Source organism: Tetrahymena thermophila (assembly GCF_000189635.1).
Source record: "Tetrahymena thermophila SB210 genomic scaffold scf_8254665, whole genome shotgun sequence".
In the NCBI taxonomy this organism is placed as follows: Eukaryota; Ciliophora; class Oligohymenophorea; order Hymenostomatida; family Tetrahymenidae; genus Tetrahymena; species Tetrahymena thermophila.
In genome coordinates this window covers 252,981-271,432 of record NW_002476432.1, presented here as the reverse complement: position 1 = coordinate 271,432, position 18,452 = coordinate 252,981, and the positions used below count along the sequence as shown (strand labels likewise).

Here is an 18,452-nt window from a genome sequence, read left to right as displayed (position 1 = left end):
AATTGCTGTTGCTAATTCAAATAATTTATAACTATAATTAAGAAGTAAAATAATCTGCGATACTTCAGTTATAGGAGAGGTTATTTAAATAATCAATACTTAATATTTTGATGAGTATTTTTCTGTTCACAAAAATGGTATATTTGAAATAAATTATGGTCTAAATTCTTGTCTCATAAAATTAAACGAACAAAATATCTATAAAGGAAAGTTAATTAACATAGGGGAAATCTCAACTAACCTTCATTTGATTATTTTAACTTAAGAATTTTTACTTTTAATTTAAATAACACTTCAAAACAAACGATCGCAAATAATAATAATAATTCAATCTTAGATTTTGAGGTAGGTAACTTTTTGAATACCAATAATTCGATAATAATCATGAATAATTTAAACTAACTGTAAATTTATAAATTGATATAATCCAACACATCATTCAATTTGGAATATTACACCAATTTCTCACTTATTAGTAGTTAAAAATTATTAAAATTACAAAAATAGTATTAAAATCAGTATGATTAAATTCTTGAAGGTGATTAATAATATGAAATAGCCCTGATGAATTCTTAAATACAAATAATACGTTAGAATTTCATTTATAATTCACAGCTAGAAGGAAAAATAATTGATAATTACCAAATGCCATATCCTACACCTAGTTCCTAGGTAAATTCCTTAGTGCTAATATATCAGCCTTCACTTCTACTTTCTTGCCATTAGAATGGTGATATATTATTTTATGATACGTCATCAGGAATTGATTTTAAATTAATAAATAAAATATAAAATTAATAGGCTTAATGCTTATAAATTGGAAGGTTTAACAATAATTATGTAGTGGTATAGATGAGTGACTCAATTTTGTTGATTGATCCTTATTTATAATAAGTGATAAATTCAAATAAAAATTTAAATAATATTAATTCACTCTCTATTAATTATGATAAGGTTGCAATCAGTTATAATAACTGTATAATTATTCTTTCCCCAATTTTTTAATAATTATTTAATTTGTGCGATGACTCTTATTTTTTAAACGTTTAGAGTGTTTTCTTAAATAATGACCTGAAATTATATGTCCAAACAAGTTAAGCTATTTCAATTTACTAAACAATTATTTAATAATCTTCATAATAATAAGAATCATCATCCTAATCAGTAATATAAATAAACTCGATAACATTAAAAAGCAGTATCACATACTTTAATTGCATTGTTTTATTTAAATCTGACTAAGACAAAATAAATAATATTTACTCTATAGATGAAATAGTAATTTATGACAGTTAATTTAGCTTTAGTATTTTTGATTCTTCTCTACAATTAATTCATAAAGTTTCAAATATTGCTTTAAGTTCAGTAAATTAAGCAAAAAGGGTAGTGAATGACAATACTGCTTACTTTTTAATAGGATACTCAAAGTCTGCAAATCCTGTTGTGAGAATACATGGAATAACAAAGACATCTGAAGTTTCTTTTGCCAACGATTTCACATTTTAATATTCCCCATTTATTGATGATCCTATAAAAAACGTTAACTAAGCAGGAAAAGTATATTACCATGTTAAACATATAATGCAATTAAATTTTTTTAGTTTGCACGAAGAATATCAAATGGACTTTGATAGAAATATTACATATACTTGTGGACATGATTATATCTATGGAGCAACCTAAACAACTTAAGTTAAGTTACAGATTGGTTCAAGTAATAATTATTTGGACTATGTTGGAACTTAGTAAGGTTTGTCGGGAGCCTTAAAGTATTAGCTAAAAAGATATGAAATTTTAAGTACATCAAACATTTTTTCTGGTAGTCACAGTAATGACCAAATATAATAAGTATTATAAAGTACAAATTTGTATATGTATTTTGTCATTACTAGCTATTAAATATCTTCATTCAATTTATTTACTAACCAGTTTATTGAATTGCTTTCTCCTTAATTATCTAGTGATCCTCCATTCACTTCAATCTCAGAAATATTAATCTTAAAAAGCATAATTTGCTGGAATAGTAATCAAATTCTTCTGTCTACATATGGAAGTATAAATTAGAAGTATTATTTTAAGGGATTTTCACAAATTAATGGATGGGTATTTGATGATGTAAATAATTATTTCTTCATTTATGGTTCTAGTTTAGCAAAATTAGATACTAAACTTAAATATTTGTTAAATATTTCAAATGAATCATAAAATCTTAACTTTATTGTATGTCATAATACTTAAAATACAATTATTTGCAGTAATTCTCCTTCTTAGTTCTCAATTATTGATAAAAAAAAAAATACAATACAAATTGTTCAAGTTAATGGATTCTAAAGTTAATTTAAAATAGGATTAGATGAAGCTTAATAAAATATTTATCTCTATGATACTTAAGTCTATATTTATAATTTGCAAGGTGTTTTTAACTAAGTGATTTCTCTTAATGCCAACACTCTGAACACTTTCGAAGTACAAACTGCTTATGTAATTTTTTCCTCTTATTAATGTAAATATTTTTTATTTATTTTTATATTTAAACAAATTTAGTTAAATTTATTAGTCTCAATTATTTTTAGATAATATTTATTAAATATTTAAAAAATAAATTATAGATATGGCTTTTTTAGATAGAAAGAGTTTTTCACTTGAAAGCTAAATTGTAGCACCTTCTGGGTTGAGTATTTTGAAATATATTTACTTAAAAGAACTATCAGAAATAATGCTCTATTGTAATAATTCTCTTTTTGCATAAATATATATATATAGTATACCTTCTGGTACTTTAGCTGGTAAAATTTCAGGGGTATTTTCTTGGAATAAAGTAGGAGTTGTTATAGATATGGCCTATGATTCAGATCAAACAAAAGTTCTTTACTTAGATGACACTGGAAATTTTTATATTTATGAACTATATAATGAATATACTCTACTTAACAATTACAAATTTACAGAAATTTATGACAGGAATGAATCTCTTCTTGGTTTTACTTTTAATAGGGAGTATAATAATATTTTTGTATATAGCAAAACTTCTATATATCAAATAAATTATAGTAAAACTGGAGTTAAATATGAATTTGGATTAAAAGAACCTTGGAACTTATTTACCTCTATTCCAATTAGTTAGTATGAAACTTAATTTATAGTAGTTAATAATAATAACAACATTTTTAAATATAAAAATCTTACTATGTAATATGAAAATACTTTAAACTAATAGCCAATAGATGTTGTTTATGATCCTTCTTTGGATGTCTTAGTTTACGCATTTTCAAATCATCTTAGTTTCACGTAATAATATTAATTTTCATTGAATAATAATTTAATACCTCAAACACAAATGCTTGACTAGATTTAATTCTATCGCTTTTTAATGAGCAATCTATATCTAACTTATGATAAAAAAATAATCCACTGCAATATTAAAAACGCAAGTATAATAAATATTATTTAATTTGATACTAAGATTTTTGTTACTAGCTTTGAATTAAATCAATATAGAGATATTTTACTTGTTGGATTTAGTAATGGATAATTACTTTAGTATAGTTTAAATAATTAATATTCTAAATACTATACTATTTCTGATACATAAGCAATAAGCATATCTGTAATCAAGATAATAATAGATGATGATAATTAATAATAACAATAGGCAATAGCTGTTACAAATGGAGGTTAAGCAATTTTAATAGACCTTAATAATAACTTGCTAATTAAAAAAATTGATCTAATTAGTTTGGTTAATGAAGACAATTAAGTAAATCTGTAAGGTTTAATTTATGATAAAGTATACTCAAGGTATATTTTCTATTTTAGTGGTTAAAAGAAGGCTTACGTTTGGAATTTCATGTCTAACTAACAAGAAAATTTCTTGATGCTGCCTAATGATTAAGCAAATAATATAAAATAAACAAACTTGTGGATTTTGACTTCATGCTATTATCAAATAAATGTATATTCTAAGGCGAAAAATATTTAACTGTTTAATATAATAAAAAGAAATATTTTTCGTGATTCCATTATGGATTATTAAGTTATAAATGACAATTAGATAATCATACTTCTCTAAAGTAGGTTTGAGATATTTTTAATTCAAGAAAGTAAAAGCATGTTAATTTATCAATAGCAATCTGTATATCCTAGATTTTTAGGATATATCTATAATTAAGTAAAAAATTTTTTAAAAATTTATATGCTTGATTCAACTAAATTATACGAAGCAAATATAAGCTTAGGAATTTATGAAGATAATACAGTAACATAGTGCGCAAGCATAGTAAATAGTTAGAATTTTTTAAGTGCAATTTAATAATTTTTATCTATTATTCCTAAGTAAATTGAGACATTTAGTTTTTATGGAAATATTTTAACTTAATAACCTGATTGGAATAATTTAATTTATTTTTAAATATCAGGATACCAATATAATATCATAAATACTATTATGTAGTAATTATCTCTTTAAAATACTTAGATAATTACATCTCCCTAAAATTAAACAGATAATAACTTAATTTTAGCATAAGATACTTTCTAAAACATATAATAATAAATTCTTTATCTAAGTAACTATAGCTTAGTTTTTTAAAACAGCAATTAAACACAATCAATTTCTATGAATTAAAATATCTAAAAGATCATTTGGTAAAATATATCAATTTAATAATAATAAATTAATGCTACTGAGATTGTTATACAAAATGCATAATAGGTTATTCTAAATTAAATAAATCTATAATCATTACATAATAACAACTTTAATAATATAAATAGTAGTCTGATTAAATTTATAAAAATAGGAAGTATTTTAATTAATGAATTGATAATTTAAGATTGTTTTTATTCTTAATAATCATAAAAATAATTGTTTTAATTTTATGATGTTTAGAATATAACTATAAATTAGGTTAAAATTATGTATAATTAGGATATAAATTAAATTTTTAATTTTTCACTAGTCTCAAATCTTGCTGTAAAAAATATTTAAATCATTGGAAATAAAATTTTATCTAAAAATCGTTTACTTTAATCAAGTATTTAGAATGATTAAAATTTAGCCTTTTTCGAAATTTATGGGTGTTTTTCTAGCTTTTTATAGAATTTTGTTATTTAAAATAACTATTAAGTTCCTATTTTATAAATCTATAGTAATTACACTCAAAATAACTAGCAAATAACCCTTATGGATGATATTTTATAATTTGAATCATTTATTTCTAATAACAATTCACTGAATAGCTAACCAATTTATGAAATTAGAAGCTCTATTGTTGAAATTAATAACCTAACACATTCTTAAAATTAAGGTAATTTTATGATCAGCTTATCAAATCAGGTTAAGATTTCTAATAGCTAATTTATATAAAATTATGCTTAAAATGGAGGGGCAATATATTTTTAAGGAATCCTTTCATAAATTTAAATAAATTCATCTTAATTTTTTGGTAATTAAGCAAATAGTAGTGGAGGTGCTATTTATATGGAGGATATTGGTTCATGCGAAGTTATATTTAATGCTAATAGTACAGTCTAAAATAACACAGCATTAATAGGAGGAGGAATAAGAATAGTAAAGAAAAACGCAGATAAACTTATTCTACCATAAAAATACCCATTTTAGCACAATGTTTTCAACAACAAAGCAGAGATTTATGGTGATGATTCAACTACTTATTTATAAAATTTAATTTTTCAAAATTATAAGATACCAGATGAATAAGCATCTTATAATTTTAGCTTTAGTGATAATTAAAATGATGTACCTCTTAACTATTAATCTCAATACTAAAAATCCATTTCAATAAGTAATTTCTAAAGTGGAGGTTATCTTGTTTTAAGAATTTACATCGTTGATAATTACAATAGATATCTTTCTTTTTCTAAAGAATACCTAACTCAAGGACTTTATCCATAAGAAGTAGAGTTAGAATTAAAAGGTATTGAAGTTTTGATTGATAACTTAAACAATTAATAGACTTAATTGATAGGTGAAAAAATATTAAATTACAATTAATATGATACTAACAGCAAAAGCTATGAACTTACTGGGTTATCAATATATGGTAAACTAGAAACATAACAAATATTTTCTATAAGTTCTAGTGTATTCTCTTTATCGTAAAACTAAAAAACTATACTAATGTAAATTTAATTTAGGAAATGCTTATTAGGTGAAATAATAGAGGAACAAACAACCCAAATAAGTATCTGTAAATAATGTTATGTAGGTTCATATCAGCTAATAGATCCTTAAACTTTATTACAGCAGTCACTAATTAAATAACAAGATACAGTAAAAAATTAATGTAATTATTGTCCTTTATCTGCTAGCTTTTGCTAGGGATCGATAATAATTCTTAAAAATGATTATTGGAGAAGTGGTAATAATTCAGATGAAATATTAGAATGCAATACCTACACAAATTCTTGTCAAGCAGAAAATCCTTAGAGCTTTGAAGGATGTGTTTAAGGATATATAGGTCCACTTTGTGAATAATGTGATATAACAGGAGAAATCTGGGAAAGTGGAAGATATACTTAACAAATAAATCTTGGATTTTGTAATTTATGTTCAAACAGAACCGTTTAGTATTTTTTCATTATACTAAAAGCAATATTTTTAATAATATATTTCATATTTAATCTTAAAGTGTTCATAAATTAGTTTCTTTACTCATAGACTTGCTACTATTTAAGGGCTATGAAAATGTTCCCTATTTCTAAAAATTCTGTGAAAGATTACTCAGGATTTTATATTAAAATAATAGTAAACTATCTTTAGTTGTCATCTCTTTTAATTTAACAACCCTAAATTATTCCTGCTAGCTTTGATGCACTTGGTAATTTTATTGGTAAATCTAATAAATAAGTAAGTTTAGGTATAGATTGTATGATAAGTAAAGATGCATTCAATAATTTAGGCAAAGTAGTTATTTATGCTTTAATTTAAAGCTTAATTCCCTTGGTTTTTATAGTTTTTATGTGTATTTCGCTATTTGTGATATAACAGATACGCTAAAAATGGATCAAAAAATATCACTACTGGACTCTGTTTTAAATATTGTATATATTCTTTCAGCTAGAGCAAATATAATACTTTTCTAACTCTTTAACTTGTAGATAAATAGGTTCACAGAAATATAATCCTAATGATTTAACTTAATTATGCGAATAAGAGCACATATAAGTTTTCATTAAACCATTTTCATTAATAATTTTATTTGGATGGTCTATAATGCCTTTGACATTTTTATATTAGCTCTATAAGAAAAAAAATAAATTAGATGAATGTCATACAAAATATAGTTTTGGTTTCTTTTATGGTGAATTGAAGAGCAAATATTACTTCTGGGAGTTTGTTAGAATGTACCTAAAAGTTACTCTAGTCTATCTACATATTTTTTTGTCTAATTCATTGTTAAACTTTTCTGAAGTTTTAGTTATAGTGATTGTTGGAGCTTACATAATAGCTGTTTTTTATTTTTAACCTTTTGTCTCTAAATAAATTTCTAAAAGTGAAATTATAGCTTATGCTTTTATAATTTTGAAAATTCTCTTAAAAATTCTTGCATAAGATTTGAACTCTAGTCAATTTATTATTGAATTATCTATTTTAATAATTGACTATATATTATTTGTTTCATTAATAGGCATAATTTTAATAAATAAAATTTAAAACTAGTAATCTATTTTAGGTAAAGTTTTGATAGCAATTATTTTCAAAATTCTACCTACCAGTATTGCAAAAAAAGCCATTAATTTTAGAAAAGTCAGTCTTAAAGCATACTTTAGATGGAAATTTATAAGGTCAAATATATATTGTATAATCTAACAAAAGGCCAACCAAAACATTGATAATATTAAGGATAAATTTACTAATGGTAGTAAATAATCTTAGAATCAGTAATAATCACATCTTGGTAAAATTGATTAAAATAATTATTGTATTTTTATAAAATTTTTTTAGTTTATTTTTAAAATAGTAGCATAAATACTAACTGCTATTCATAGTAATCTAGCCCTAAATAATTAATAGATAATCTAAAAAAGAAAAGAAATTTTCAAATATAGGACAATAATTATCCAAATTAATAGATTAATTTAGATTATGTAAACGAAGACTAAGACTAGAGTTAAGGAGATGACTAAACAGAGTAATTAGATCCAAAAAAAGTTTAATAATATAATTTTTAGACAAGACCTTCAGTCTATAATCCATAAATAAATATAGATCTATTTATATGAATACAATCTTTACTGAGTAATGATAATATATTCTTTTATGTGTTTTGTTATTTTATCATTAACTTTTTTTAATTTTTTTGTAAATTTTTTTGATAAAAAGTAGTTTTTAAAATTTTTAGAAGCTTGCTTTTAGTTTTAGCTAGCGTTAAAACATAAATTAAAAATTAAATAGATTAATTATTTTTATTTAATTTTATATGTAAAATCTTTAAAAATTTTTCTATTTAAGTAGCAACTCTATTAATATAAGAAATAAATAAATTTATTTATGTGCAAAAAAAAACTTAACACTTTTAAGGATAAAATTTTTTCTTTTTATTCCATAATTGAATAAAAATAATGTAAATAAATTCATACAAAATATAAACATCACTCACACTAAATTAAAATGATTTATTTATCATTTTAATTTTATTTTGTTATTTTTTTATATAAATTTAATTTGTTAGCATTGAAAATTAAAAAAAATGTATTAAGCAATTATCAGAAAGAAATAATAATGTTTTAAAATTTTTTAAAGAAATAAAAAATAAGAATGTTTGAATTTTTGATTATCAGGATGAAAAAGAAACATTTAATAAAGAAAAAATAAATTAATGCTTGGAGTCAAAAGATATTTCTAATCAATTTTAATTATTTAGTCATCGGTATTAATTAATTTATTTGTTTTATTAAAGAAATAAATAAGGGACATCTGTCAAATTAAATATACTGATAAAAGATTTATTAAGAATATGACTGAGTTGGACACATTAAAAAATAAAAGACTTATGATACATAATTATTAATATATTTAGTTAGATATTAATGAGTATTTTGATGAACATCAATGAATTTCTTAACAAAAATTAATAATAAATGATATATTTAGGAAGACAAACAAACAAGCAAGCAAGAAATCAAAGATAAAGTGAAATTTTGATAGATGTGTAAGAAAAAAAACATAGTAAAAAAGAAAGAAGCGTAAAATATAAATAAATAAATAAAATAAATTAACAAATCCATAAATCAATTGTTGTTTGTTTGAATCATATAAATAAATTATTAATCAAACATTAAATCAATTTAGTTTAGCATTAATCAAGTCTTTCTTAGTGCAAAGAAAAGGAAAAAGCGACACAAGTTATTAATAATAAAATTAAAAAGTATGTAAGGAGTTGTTTACTCGAACAATAAATCATCTTCATCATCATCTTCTTCTGCTTCAAATAGTAAAAATACAGCAAGTACCAAGAATGGTCCTAATCAAATTGGTGGAGCTAAAACAGCTCAAAAATCTCAATAGTACTTTGATCAACCAAAGAGAGGAGAAGTTGACGAATTGAGAGAGTAAATTTTTTCAAATAAGATATTATTATTTTAGATTTAATTATTAGATATTATAAAATATGAAATTTTCTCATTTTAATATGGCTATTTTATTACCAAAATAGAATTCTTAAAAAGCACATGTTTGATAGAGATGAAAAGAAGAAGAGAGATCTAGTCAAGAAAGTTATTGCATACATGACTTTAGGTAACAGATACAGCTTAATTTTATCTTGTCTAAAATTTAACTTAGTGTTTTTAAAATGGATATTCATCATTTAGATTTAAAAAGAAAGCAATTCATTTCTATAATTTGCAAAAGCTTATTTAGCATATGAACAATAATCAAAATTAATTATAAAAATAATTTATTTGAAGCAAGTAGGAGAATAGTAAATAAATATAATTTATTATTTTAAAAAGGAATTGATGTATCCAAGTTATTCGATTAAATGGTCATTGTTTCTTAGACAGCAGATTTAGTTCAAAAGAAAATGATTTACCTTTATTTGACTAATTATGCAGAATAAAATCCTGATACTGCATTGATGGCTATTAACACTTTCATCAAAGATTGTGATAACAAAGATCCCAAGGTTAAAGGTCTAGCTTTAAGATCACTTTGCAGTTTGCGTTTTTCAGGTTCATTTGAATATCTTATTCCTGCCATTAATAAGGCACTTTAAGACATTGACCCTTATGTTAGAAAAACTGCTATCATGGGTTGTGTTAAGGTTTTTTATATGAATCCTGAAGTCATCAAAAGTAAGAAATACCTTTTCCAATAAAATTTTATTTAGTAACAAAAATAACCAAAGAAAAAAGAAGAAAATTATTGTTTCGATTTGTTTTGAAAATTATTTTCTTGAAAGAATTGAAAATAGCTTTTTAGGCATTTTGAATAGCTTTAAAATAATTTATTTTCTTTTTAAGTTTATTTGATTAGTTAGTTTATATAAAAATTATAACCTGATAGAATTTGAAAAAAGCTAAAATAATTTTTTATGTATTTAATAAAAGATAAAGAAATTATTGATACTTTATACAAGATGATTAAGGACCCTGATGCTTTAGTTATGTAAAATGCCATTTGTGCCCTTAATGAAATTTTAGCTGATGAAGGTGGCATCAAAACCTACCGTCAAATGATTATTCACCTTTTGAACAATTTGAAAAATTTCAACAATTGGGGTCAAACTATTGTCCTATAGCTTGTTGCCAAATATACTCCCATCAATGAAGAAGAAATGTACGATATAATGGTAAATAAATAAATATATATTCATAAAATTGAAGTTATTGATAAATCAATAAATGTTAAAAATAGAATCTATTAGATGAAAGACTTAAGCAATCTTGTATTTCAGTAGTTCTAGGCACAATCAAAGTATTTATGAACTTCACTCAAAATAATTAAAAGATTTACAATTCAGTTTTCAAGAGAGTTAAAAGTAAATTAAATTATAATTTATGATACAAATGTAAAATTCAAACTATTAATTCAATAAAAGCTCCTTTGATTACTTTAATGTCCTCTACAGAAACAACAGGATCTTTTGAAATTACTTACCCTGTACTTTGTCACATTAACTTAATCACATCAAAGTAAATAGTTTTATTTTAATTACTTTTCTTAAATTATTTATTTAATTATTTAAGGGGTGGAGCTAGCTTCTTCTAGGATGATTTTAAATAGTTCTATTGCAAAGCTGATGAACCAACATATATTAAGTTTATGAAGTTAAATATCATATCTAACTTAGCTAACGAAATTAATATTGGTGATATCATGAATGAATTGGGAGAATATGTTACTGATGTTGATTCTGAACTAGCTAAAGAATCAATTCGTACTCTTGGTAAGATTGCATGCAGAATCCAAGAAATGGCTACTCCCATCATTAAGTAGCTTTCTAATTTTATCAACATGAAGTAAGATTACATCACCAATAACACTCTTGTTGCATTCCAATGTAAGTTTGTCTTTATTAATTATTTCTTTCTTTCATTCATTCATTCATTCATTCATTCATTCATTCATTCAAAAAGCAGAATTATTTAAACAAGATTAAGAAATAAGCAAAATTAGTAGCATAGAAATAGCCATCAAAACAAGCAATAATGAAATAACAAAATAGGTGTCCATTACATAAAAAATAAAACTAAATAAAATCATAAAATAATAATTTAAAAGCAAATTATTGAATTAAAGATAAGAGCAAATAAATAAATATTTTATTATTTTTTAAAGAGATTAGAATTGAAAACAAATATAGAAATAACAATATCAATAAATATGGCTTTATCCTTTGTTTTTAATTTACATTTTTAATACAAAATTGTTAGCAAATAAGCTTTATGGTTGGTTAAATTTAAATAAATGAAATAGATTTTAATTAAATACTACAGGAATTAATTGAATATATTTAATAATATTTTTTTACTAATTAATAATGTAGAAATCTTAAGAAAGTATCCTCAAGTTTTCAAAGAAATTGTTGAATGTATTCCTGAATGTTTTGATTATGCTACTGAAACTGAATCTAAGGTAAAAATAATTGAAAATAATAAAGATTTTTTTATTAACATATTGTAAAATATTAGTGTGCTCTTTTATGGATACTTGGAGAATTCAGCAATTAAATTACCGATGCTCCTTATCACTTAATTAACTTTATCTCTAATGAATAATCTGAGCATATTGATGTCAAACAAACTGTAATTAAATGATTGATATTTTACTTTAAAGAACCCATTTTTAATTTGTTTGTCTAATTATTAAGTATTTAGTTACTTGCATAAAGATCTTCTTAAGAACTCCTGATGAGATGAGAGATACTTTGGGATAGGCTTTCTAATCTTTCTTGGGTAAAGATGAGAGCATAGACTTAAAAGACAGAGCTGCCTTCTTCTATAGAGCTATGCAAGACGACATCGAAGGTTTTAAGAAAATAATGCTCAATGAACACTCTAACCCTGTTGAAAAATATTGTGAAGAAAAGGAAGAATCAGAAGAATAAACCAACTTCGATTTCAATACCTTAGCTGTCATATACAAAAAATCTTAAGATAAATTCATTAAGCCTTTCTCATATTTTGCTTTACAAAGGTTTTCATTTATTTATTTATTTATTTATTTATTTATTTATTTATTTATTTATTTATTAATTTTTGATAATAATTCCTGTTAATTTTACTGTATTGGCTTAAAATTATTCAAATATAAATTTATAGAAATAAAGAGGCTGCAGAAGAAAAAATGGATGAAGAAAAATAAAAAGAAGAAGCTTCTGCCGATGCTCCCACTCAATAAGTTGCAGCAGAAACTCCAACTGCTGCAAAATAGAATACAGCTGATTTGATTGATATGGGAGTAGTTAATTTCAATCTTTAATATTTTTTTTAATGTTTAATAATAAATATTATATCAAATAGGAGGAATAAAATCATTAAGCATCTAACTAAGCTCAACAAGGTAATTCTACTCCATTAAATTTGCTAGATATGGATGATGGATTTGGTGCTCCTAAGTTATCTGGACTTGAGGCTAGTGATTTAGTCTTAAACTTTAGTGTTGATCCAGATGATTACGAACCTGCTTGGAATAGTCTTAATGAAGGGTAAAATTAGCTTTATTTTAATAAATATTGATTGTAATTTTAAAAACAAATTTATTTAATTAATCAATTAGTGCTGTTAATACAAAATTGGTCAATCCTGGCGTTCATTTAACAGAAAATGTTGTAGAAGAATTATTTAAATAGCACAGAATTTACAGTGCTGCATAGGGTGAAGAAGACGATACACTTAAATTTTATTTATATGCCAAACATGTAAAACTGATTAAATTCACTTTTTATTAATTTATATTCATTCTGTTAAAAATATAGCAATCAACTGGAAATGTAGTTTATATGGAATTCGATTTAAATACTGCCTCTAGAGTTCTTAGTCTTTGTACAAGATGTGCTAATGAAGAAATTGCTGCTTTCTTCTCTAAGTTCGTTTTGGGATTCCTTAAAGATAAAGGAATTATAAACTGATCAATCAGTCATTCAATATTGTTAAAATAATTAATTACTTTAAAAAATTATCAAAAACTCTTTAATATCTTATTTTTAAATTATATGTTTGAGTTAATCTAATCAAATTATCAATTTACCTTCATTCAATGCTAATTTAATATTAAATCAAAATTAAAAATTTAAATTATATTGTCTAACTTCGATGATATTTATTCAGATTTATTTTTTTATGTTAACTAGCTACCAAAAGATGCCAGAATAATACTGTAAAATTGTATAAATAAATTTCAACAAGCAGGTTTGCTTGTTTTGTCAATATTTCAATAAAATCAAGTTAGAAAAAAAATTCAATCAAATATTTTTTTTATTCAAATATTATTTTTAGTTAATTAAATCTTTAAATGAATAAAGCATAAAATTTTCCATTAATTACTTTAATTAGATCATATTAAAAATTTATTATAAGCACATACAAAGAGGAAGATTAATTATATTTTTAAGATTGAATGAATGAATACCTTGATTACATTTACAAAGAGTTAATTCAAAATTAAAATTTAAAAGAATAAATAAATTTTAATAAATTAATAAAATAAAGATAGTAAACAATACATTTATGCTATGAATAAATAATTAATTAATATTTATTGCATCTTAAATTTACAAAAAATATGAAATATTATAGAACAAAGTTAGAGAGAATAAAATGATCTTCTTTTCTAAATTCAAAATCTAAAAATGTATTGAATATTAATAGTTTAAATTCACAAGTTTATCAAAATTAGCTTATAAATATAAATGAAGAAAGTTCATGGAAAGAGCAATCACCAAAATAAAAAAAATTATGTTTAAAAAAATATTCGCAAGCAAAAACAAAAATGAAAAATAAAAAATTAATTTACTAAGAATTAAAATTTGAAAAATTTTATAAAGAATAATTAAGTATTTATTATTTATTATATTTTATCAAGCTAGCTGACTTTTGGCTTTAATCTATAAACAAATAAAAAATTTTGTTAAAAAAAATGGTTGAAATAAATTAGAAACGTTTATTTGAGATCTAAATGTAAAAATTTAAAATTCAAGTATCATAGAACTATTAAAAAGTAAAAAATAAATAAATAAATTGAAAATTTAGAGCTTAAGAAATCCATTTAAATTAATAAAAGATTTTTAATAGAAGTATTTTGATTGTAACAATTCAGACTATATTCTTTTACAAAATAATTAAATTGAATGATATAAATTGTGTAAATAAAGAAGAATTTACTTAATATGATTGATTAATAAAATATTAAATTTATACAGAATGAGTTAAAATAATAATGTATAAGACAAAGGTGATGATGATAACGTCTCCGATTTAGAAAAAAAGACTTTAGATGAAAATTTAGATATGGATTAATGTTTGGAATATGTGAATCCAAAAGGAAAATACTAGCTCATATTGTTTTCAATTTTACTTTTATAAGGCATAGTAGGATCATTTGTATTTGTTGGAGGTCCTTATTTTTTTTAAGATCCTATTTTTATTTGTTAAGATGGATCAACATGTAGTTAAGAAGATGCTTGTAAATAAGGAAACTACTCAATTTCCGATAGCAGTAACCATACTCTAACTCTCCAGTTTGATCTATATTGCGATAGATAGTATCTCAAAAATTTAAGTCTTAGCTTTATTTTTATTGGTTCTCTTTGTGGGACGTTCTTTTTTAGTTTTCTGAGTGATTTAAAAGGAAGAAAATTGCCTATGATAATATCATGGGCTTTTAGCGTTTTGGGTATTGGAATATTAGCTTTTTCTCAAAATTATGCTATGATTTTTGTAGGTTAGTTTTTAGGTGGATTCGGAATCTATCCAACGAGCACTTTGGCTTTTATCGTTATGAGTGAATAATCAACAGGTAATTTTAGAAAGGTAGCTACAGGATATTTATTATTAGGCTATACACTTAGTGAGGGATCAATCAATTTGCTAGGTTTTCTTTTTAACAACGATTGGAAGATTTTAATTAGATATTGGTTATTTATTCCTTCCATTATTTTGTGGTTTCCACTCTTTTATTTAATTGAAAGCCCAAGATTTTATCTAAATAAAGATAAGGAAAAAGTCTTAGATTGTTTGAACAAAATTGGAGCTAGAAACACTAAAAAATCATACTAAGCAGCTCCGTTGCAGTTAACTAAAGAATAAATTAATTTCCATAAGTACTCACTAATTAAGAAGAAAGAAGTTTATTCTTATTTAACCCTCTTTAAGTATAAATCAACTAGGTGGATTACAATTGCTTGCTCTATATAAAAGTTTTTAATGATATTTGTTAATTATGGTACTTAGTTCTCTCTATCTGATTTTGGCTTTAATATTTACATTAATGCAACCATAGGATTCTTGGCTGAGATGGTTTGCTTTGGATTCTTAGTCAAAGTTTTGAATACCTTCAAAAGAAAACCTTCTGCTTTGTTCTTTTAGATTTTGAGTAGCATTTTCTGCTTGCTATTTATTGCTTTTCCTATCCCAGACTCCTGCAAAAATAGCAGCTGCTATCAGAAATATGTATAAATCTTGCTCTTTTTACTTTCTAAAATGTCGATTAACTCCTACTTTGTTGTCATAAGTACTTATTTCCCTGAATTATACCCAACTTCTGTCAGGAGCTTAGGTGTAGGTTTTATCAGAGCAACTGGAATCTCAGGAAGTATTCTATCTTCCTTCGCCATAAGCTGGAGTAAAGAATTGGGAATATCTCCTCTTGTTTCTTTTGGTATTATTGGTAGTTTTGGAATTATTTTTGGATTCTATCTACCTGAAACATAAAATCAACCATTACAAGATGAAATAATAGAAATTAAGCATCAGAAAAATTCTCTATTAGAAGTAGATGCATATTAAGCAGTTTCAAAAATAAGTGATACTTATAACAATTAACTTAGTAATTAAAGTGATGATTGATTTCTTAAAATATTTTAAGTTTGTATATTTTTAAAAAAAATATAATATATATGTTATTTATTTTAAATATAAAAAATAATCAAATATTATTTATTTTTAATGTATATATACTATTAGTATTATCTTCAAGTATTTTAAAATTTCCTTTAGAGAATTATATTTTTTTTGATAATCCAAATGATACTATATAAAATAAATACTTAATCATTTTGAACCTAGTTTAAAGGTATACTTTATTTAATATAATCTCAATATTGTAATTTTGATATTTTATTAAAATATTAAATGTATTTAATTTAGCTAAATTCTTTTAGTTACTAACAAATTTATTTTGACTTCGATGAATTGATTGATTAAGTTTGATAGATGCAAATTTAATGTAAATAAAATTCAGTGAAAAAGATGAAATTTAATTTGGTGTAAATTGTTAGTTATAGTGAATCTAGAACTATCTCACTAGATAGCTGGCTAACAAATGAACAAAAAATAAAAAATAACTTTATTTAATATTTATTAAGAATGATATTTATTATAACATTTATTACATTAATTATTATTTTTTCATTTTAAAACATTTTTTTTCATTTTTTTTTTGTGGGTTTTGAGCTGCTATCATAGCTACTGTAAGCAGAATCAAATCTTTATTATTCTTCTTTTCTTAATCTGTCATATTTAGCAGTTATTTCTTCTTTTTGTCTTTACTAATGTTCTTATAAGCTAATCTTCCTACTATTTATTTATTAAGTTTTAATTAAATATAAAAATCTATATATTTCAAAAGTGTAAATAATATTTAATTTCTTCTTTTGATAAGTAAATTTTTTTTTTAATTTTCATTTCTAATCAGTTCTGATAATTTCTTTCTTAATTATAATCAAATTGAAAGCAAAGCTCTTTCTCCTTTATCTTTTATTATCATTATTAATTCTATTAGATTACCTTTTCAAATCAAATAGAATAGCAAACTAGCTAGCTATCTATTCAATTAATAACTCAACTGAATGAAAATTCACTTATCACTTAAGAAATTAAGAAAAGAAAATATGATTAAATAAATAAGAAATTACCCATCTTCTTGCTCAATTAGAAATTCATGAGTGGTATTTCTGGTAATGAACGATTTTTTATAAGCCCAGACAGTCCAAATGCATAACATTTAAATAACTAAAGCTGCAAAAGTGATATAAATGCTGGTTTTAACATTATTCTATATGAGATCTTTAATGTGCTAAGCTTCTTATGGACTATCTGCTCTTTCAGATGCCCAATCAAGAATTTTATCTTTAGAAGCAATGGCTATTGATGCAACAACTGCCTATGCTGTAAATAATAAAAATAAGAAGAGCAAGTAGCAGTTCATTTTTGCTCTTGATTTTTTGACATGCTATCCAAAAAGTGATAAAAGGAATTCTATTAATCCTAAAATAATAAATCCTAAATTGAAAGGTCCTATTTTTTTAACTTCATACCACAACCACGCTCCCATTGCAATGACTAATAATGATTGCAACAAGAATAAAAAATTAAAGACATTATACAAGCAATATAAGCAGGAGTTTCCTGATTTTTTCTCTTAACTTCTCATCTAATTCGCTAATTTATCTTATTATTTATTGTTTTTTACTTATGTTAATGATAATTATTAATTGATTGCTATCTTAACTTACTTTACAAATTATTAATTTTTTCTATTTAAAAAAATTTAATTGTTTATAAAAAATAGAAAGAAGCAAGCAATTGATATTTATTATTAAGTACTCTTAAATTTTATGTTATCTTCATTATTAAATTTAGTTTAAATATTAAATAAATCATATTATAATTTTTTATTACTATTTATAACTTTAAAAATAAATTAATTATAAATACTATTAGATGATACTCTTGAATTTAGCATTATTCATTGTAAAGCTAATGAGGTT

At 23.1% G+C, this 18,452-nt stretch overlaps 4 protein-coding genes across 4 annotated transcripts; 3 read left to right on the top strand and 1 right to left on the bottom strand. All coding sequences in view use genetic code 6, as the record gives it.

Annotated features, from left to right (window-relative positions):
- Positions 1–384: 384 nt before the first annotated feature.
- TTHERM_000225808 (transmembrane protein, putative) lies at positions 385–8,244 on the top strand (the record flags this gene model as incomplete). Its single annotated transcript, XM_012797267.1, has 7 exons — positions 385–2,503; positions 2,610–3,288; positions 3,478–4,276; positions 4,475–4,644; positions 5,149–6,560; positions 6,651–7,919; positions 7,967–8,244. 7 exons carry the CDS (start codon positions 385–387, stop codon positions 8,242–8,244), a joined length of 6,726 nt encoding a protein of 2,241 aa, XP_012652721.1.
- A 1,147-nt stretch (positions 8,245–9,391) lies between these two features.
- Positions 9,392–13,595, top strand: TTHERM_00225780 (adaptin amine-terminal region protein; the record flags this gene model as incomplete). The annotated part of the gene is made up of 14 exons (XM_001014209.2): positions 9,392–9,573; positions 9,678–9,760; positions 9,976–10,317; positions 10,573–10,814; positions 10,880–11,003; positions 11,064–11,157; positions 11,212–11,525; positions 12,012–12,100; positions 12,157–12,270; positions 12,336–12,661; positions 12,787–12,925; positions 12,988–13,172; positions 13,244–13,385; positions 13,443–13,595. 14 exons carry the CDS (start codon positions 9,392–9,394, stop codon positions 13,593–13,595), a joined length of 2,529 nt encoding a protein of 842 aa, XP_001014209.2.
- Positions 13,596–14,886: 1,291 nt separating this feature from the next.
- On the top strand, positions 14,887–16,530 carry TTHERM_00225770 (MFS transporter; the record flags this gene model as incomplete). Its single annotated transcript, XM_001014208.2, has 1 exon — positions 14,887–16,530. The coding sequence occupies one exon, from the start codon at positions 14,887–14,889 to the stop codon at positions 16,528–16,530; it is 1,644 nt and encodes a 547-aa protein (XP_001014208.2).
- A 286-nt stretch (positions 16,531–16,816) lies between these two features.
- TTHERM_00225760 (tetraspanin family protein) lies at positions 16,817–18,241 on the bottom strand. The gene is made up of 2 exons (XM_001014207.3): positions 17,598–18,241; positions 16,817–17,259 (listed from the first exon to the last, which is right to left on the bottom strand). The coding sequence occupies exons 1-2, from the start codon at positions 18,113–18,115 to the stop codon at positions 17,112–17,114; spliced, it is 666 nt and encodes a 221-aa protein (XP_001014207.3). The 5' UTR covers positions 18,116–18,241; the 3' UTR covers positions 16,817–17,111.
- Between the last annotated feature and the right edge of the window lie 211 nt (positions 18,242–18,452).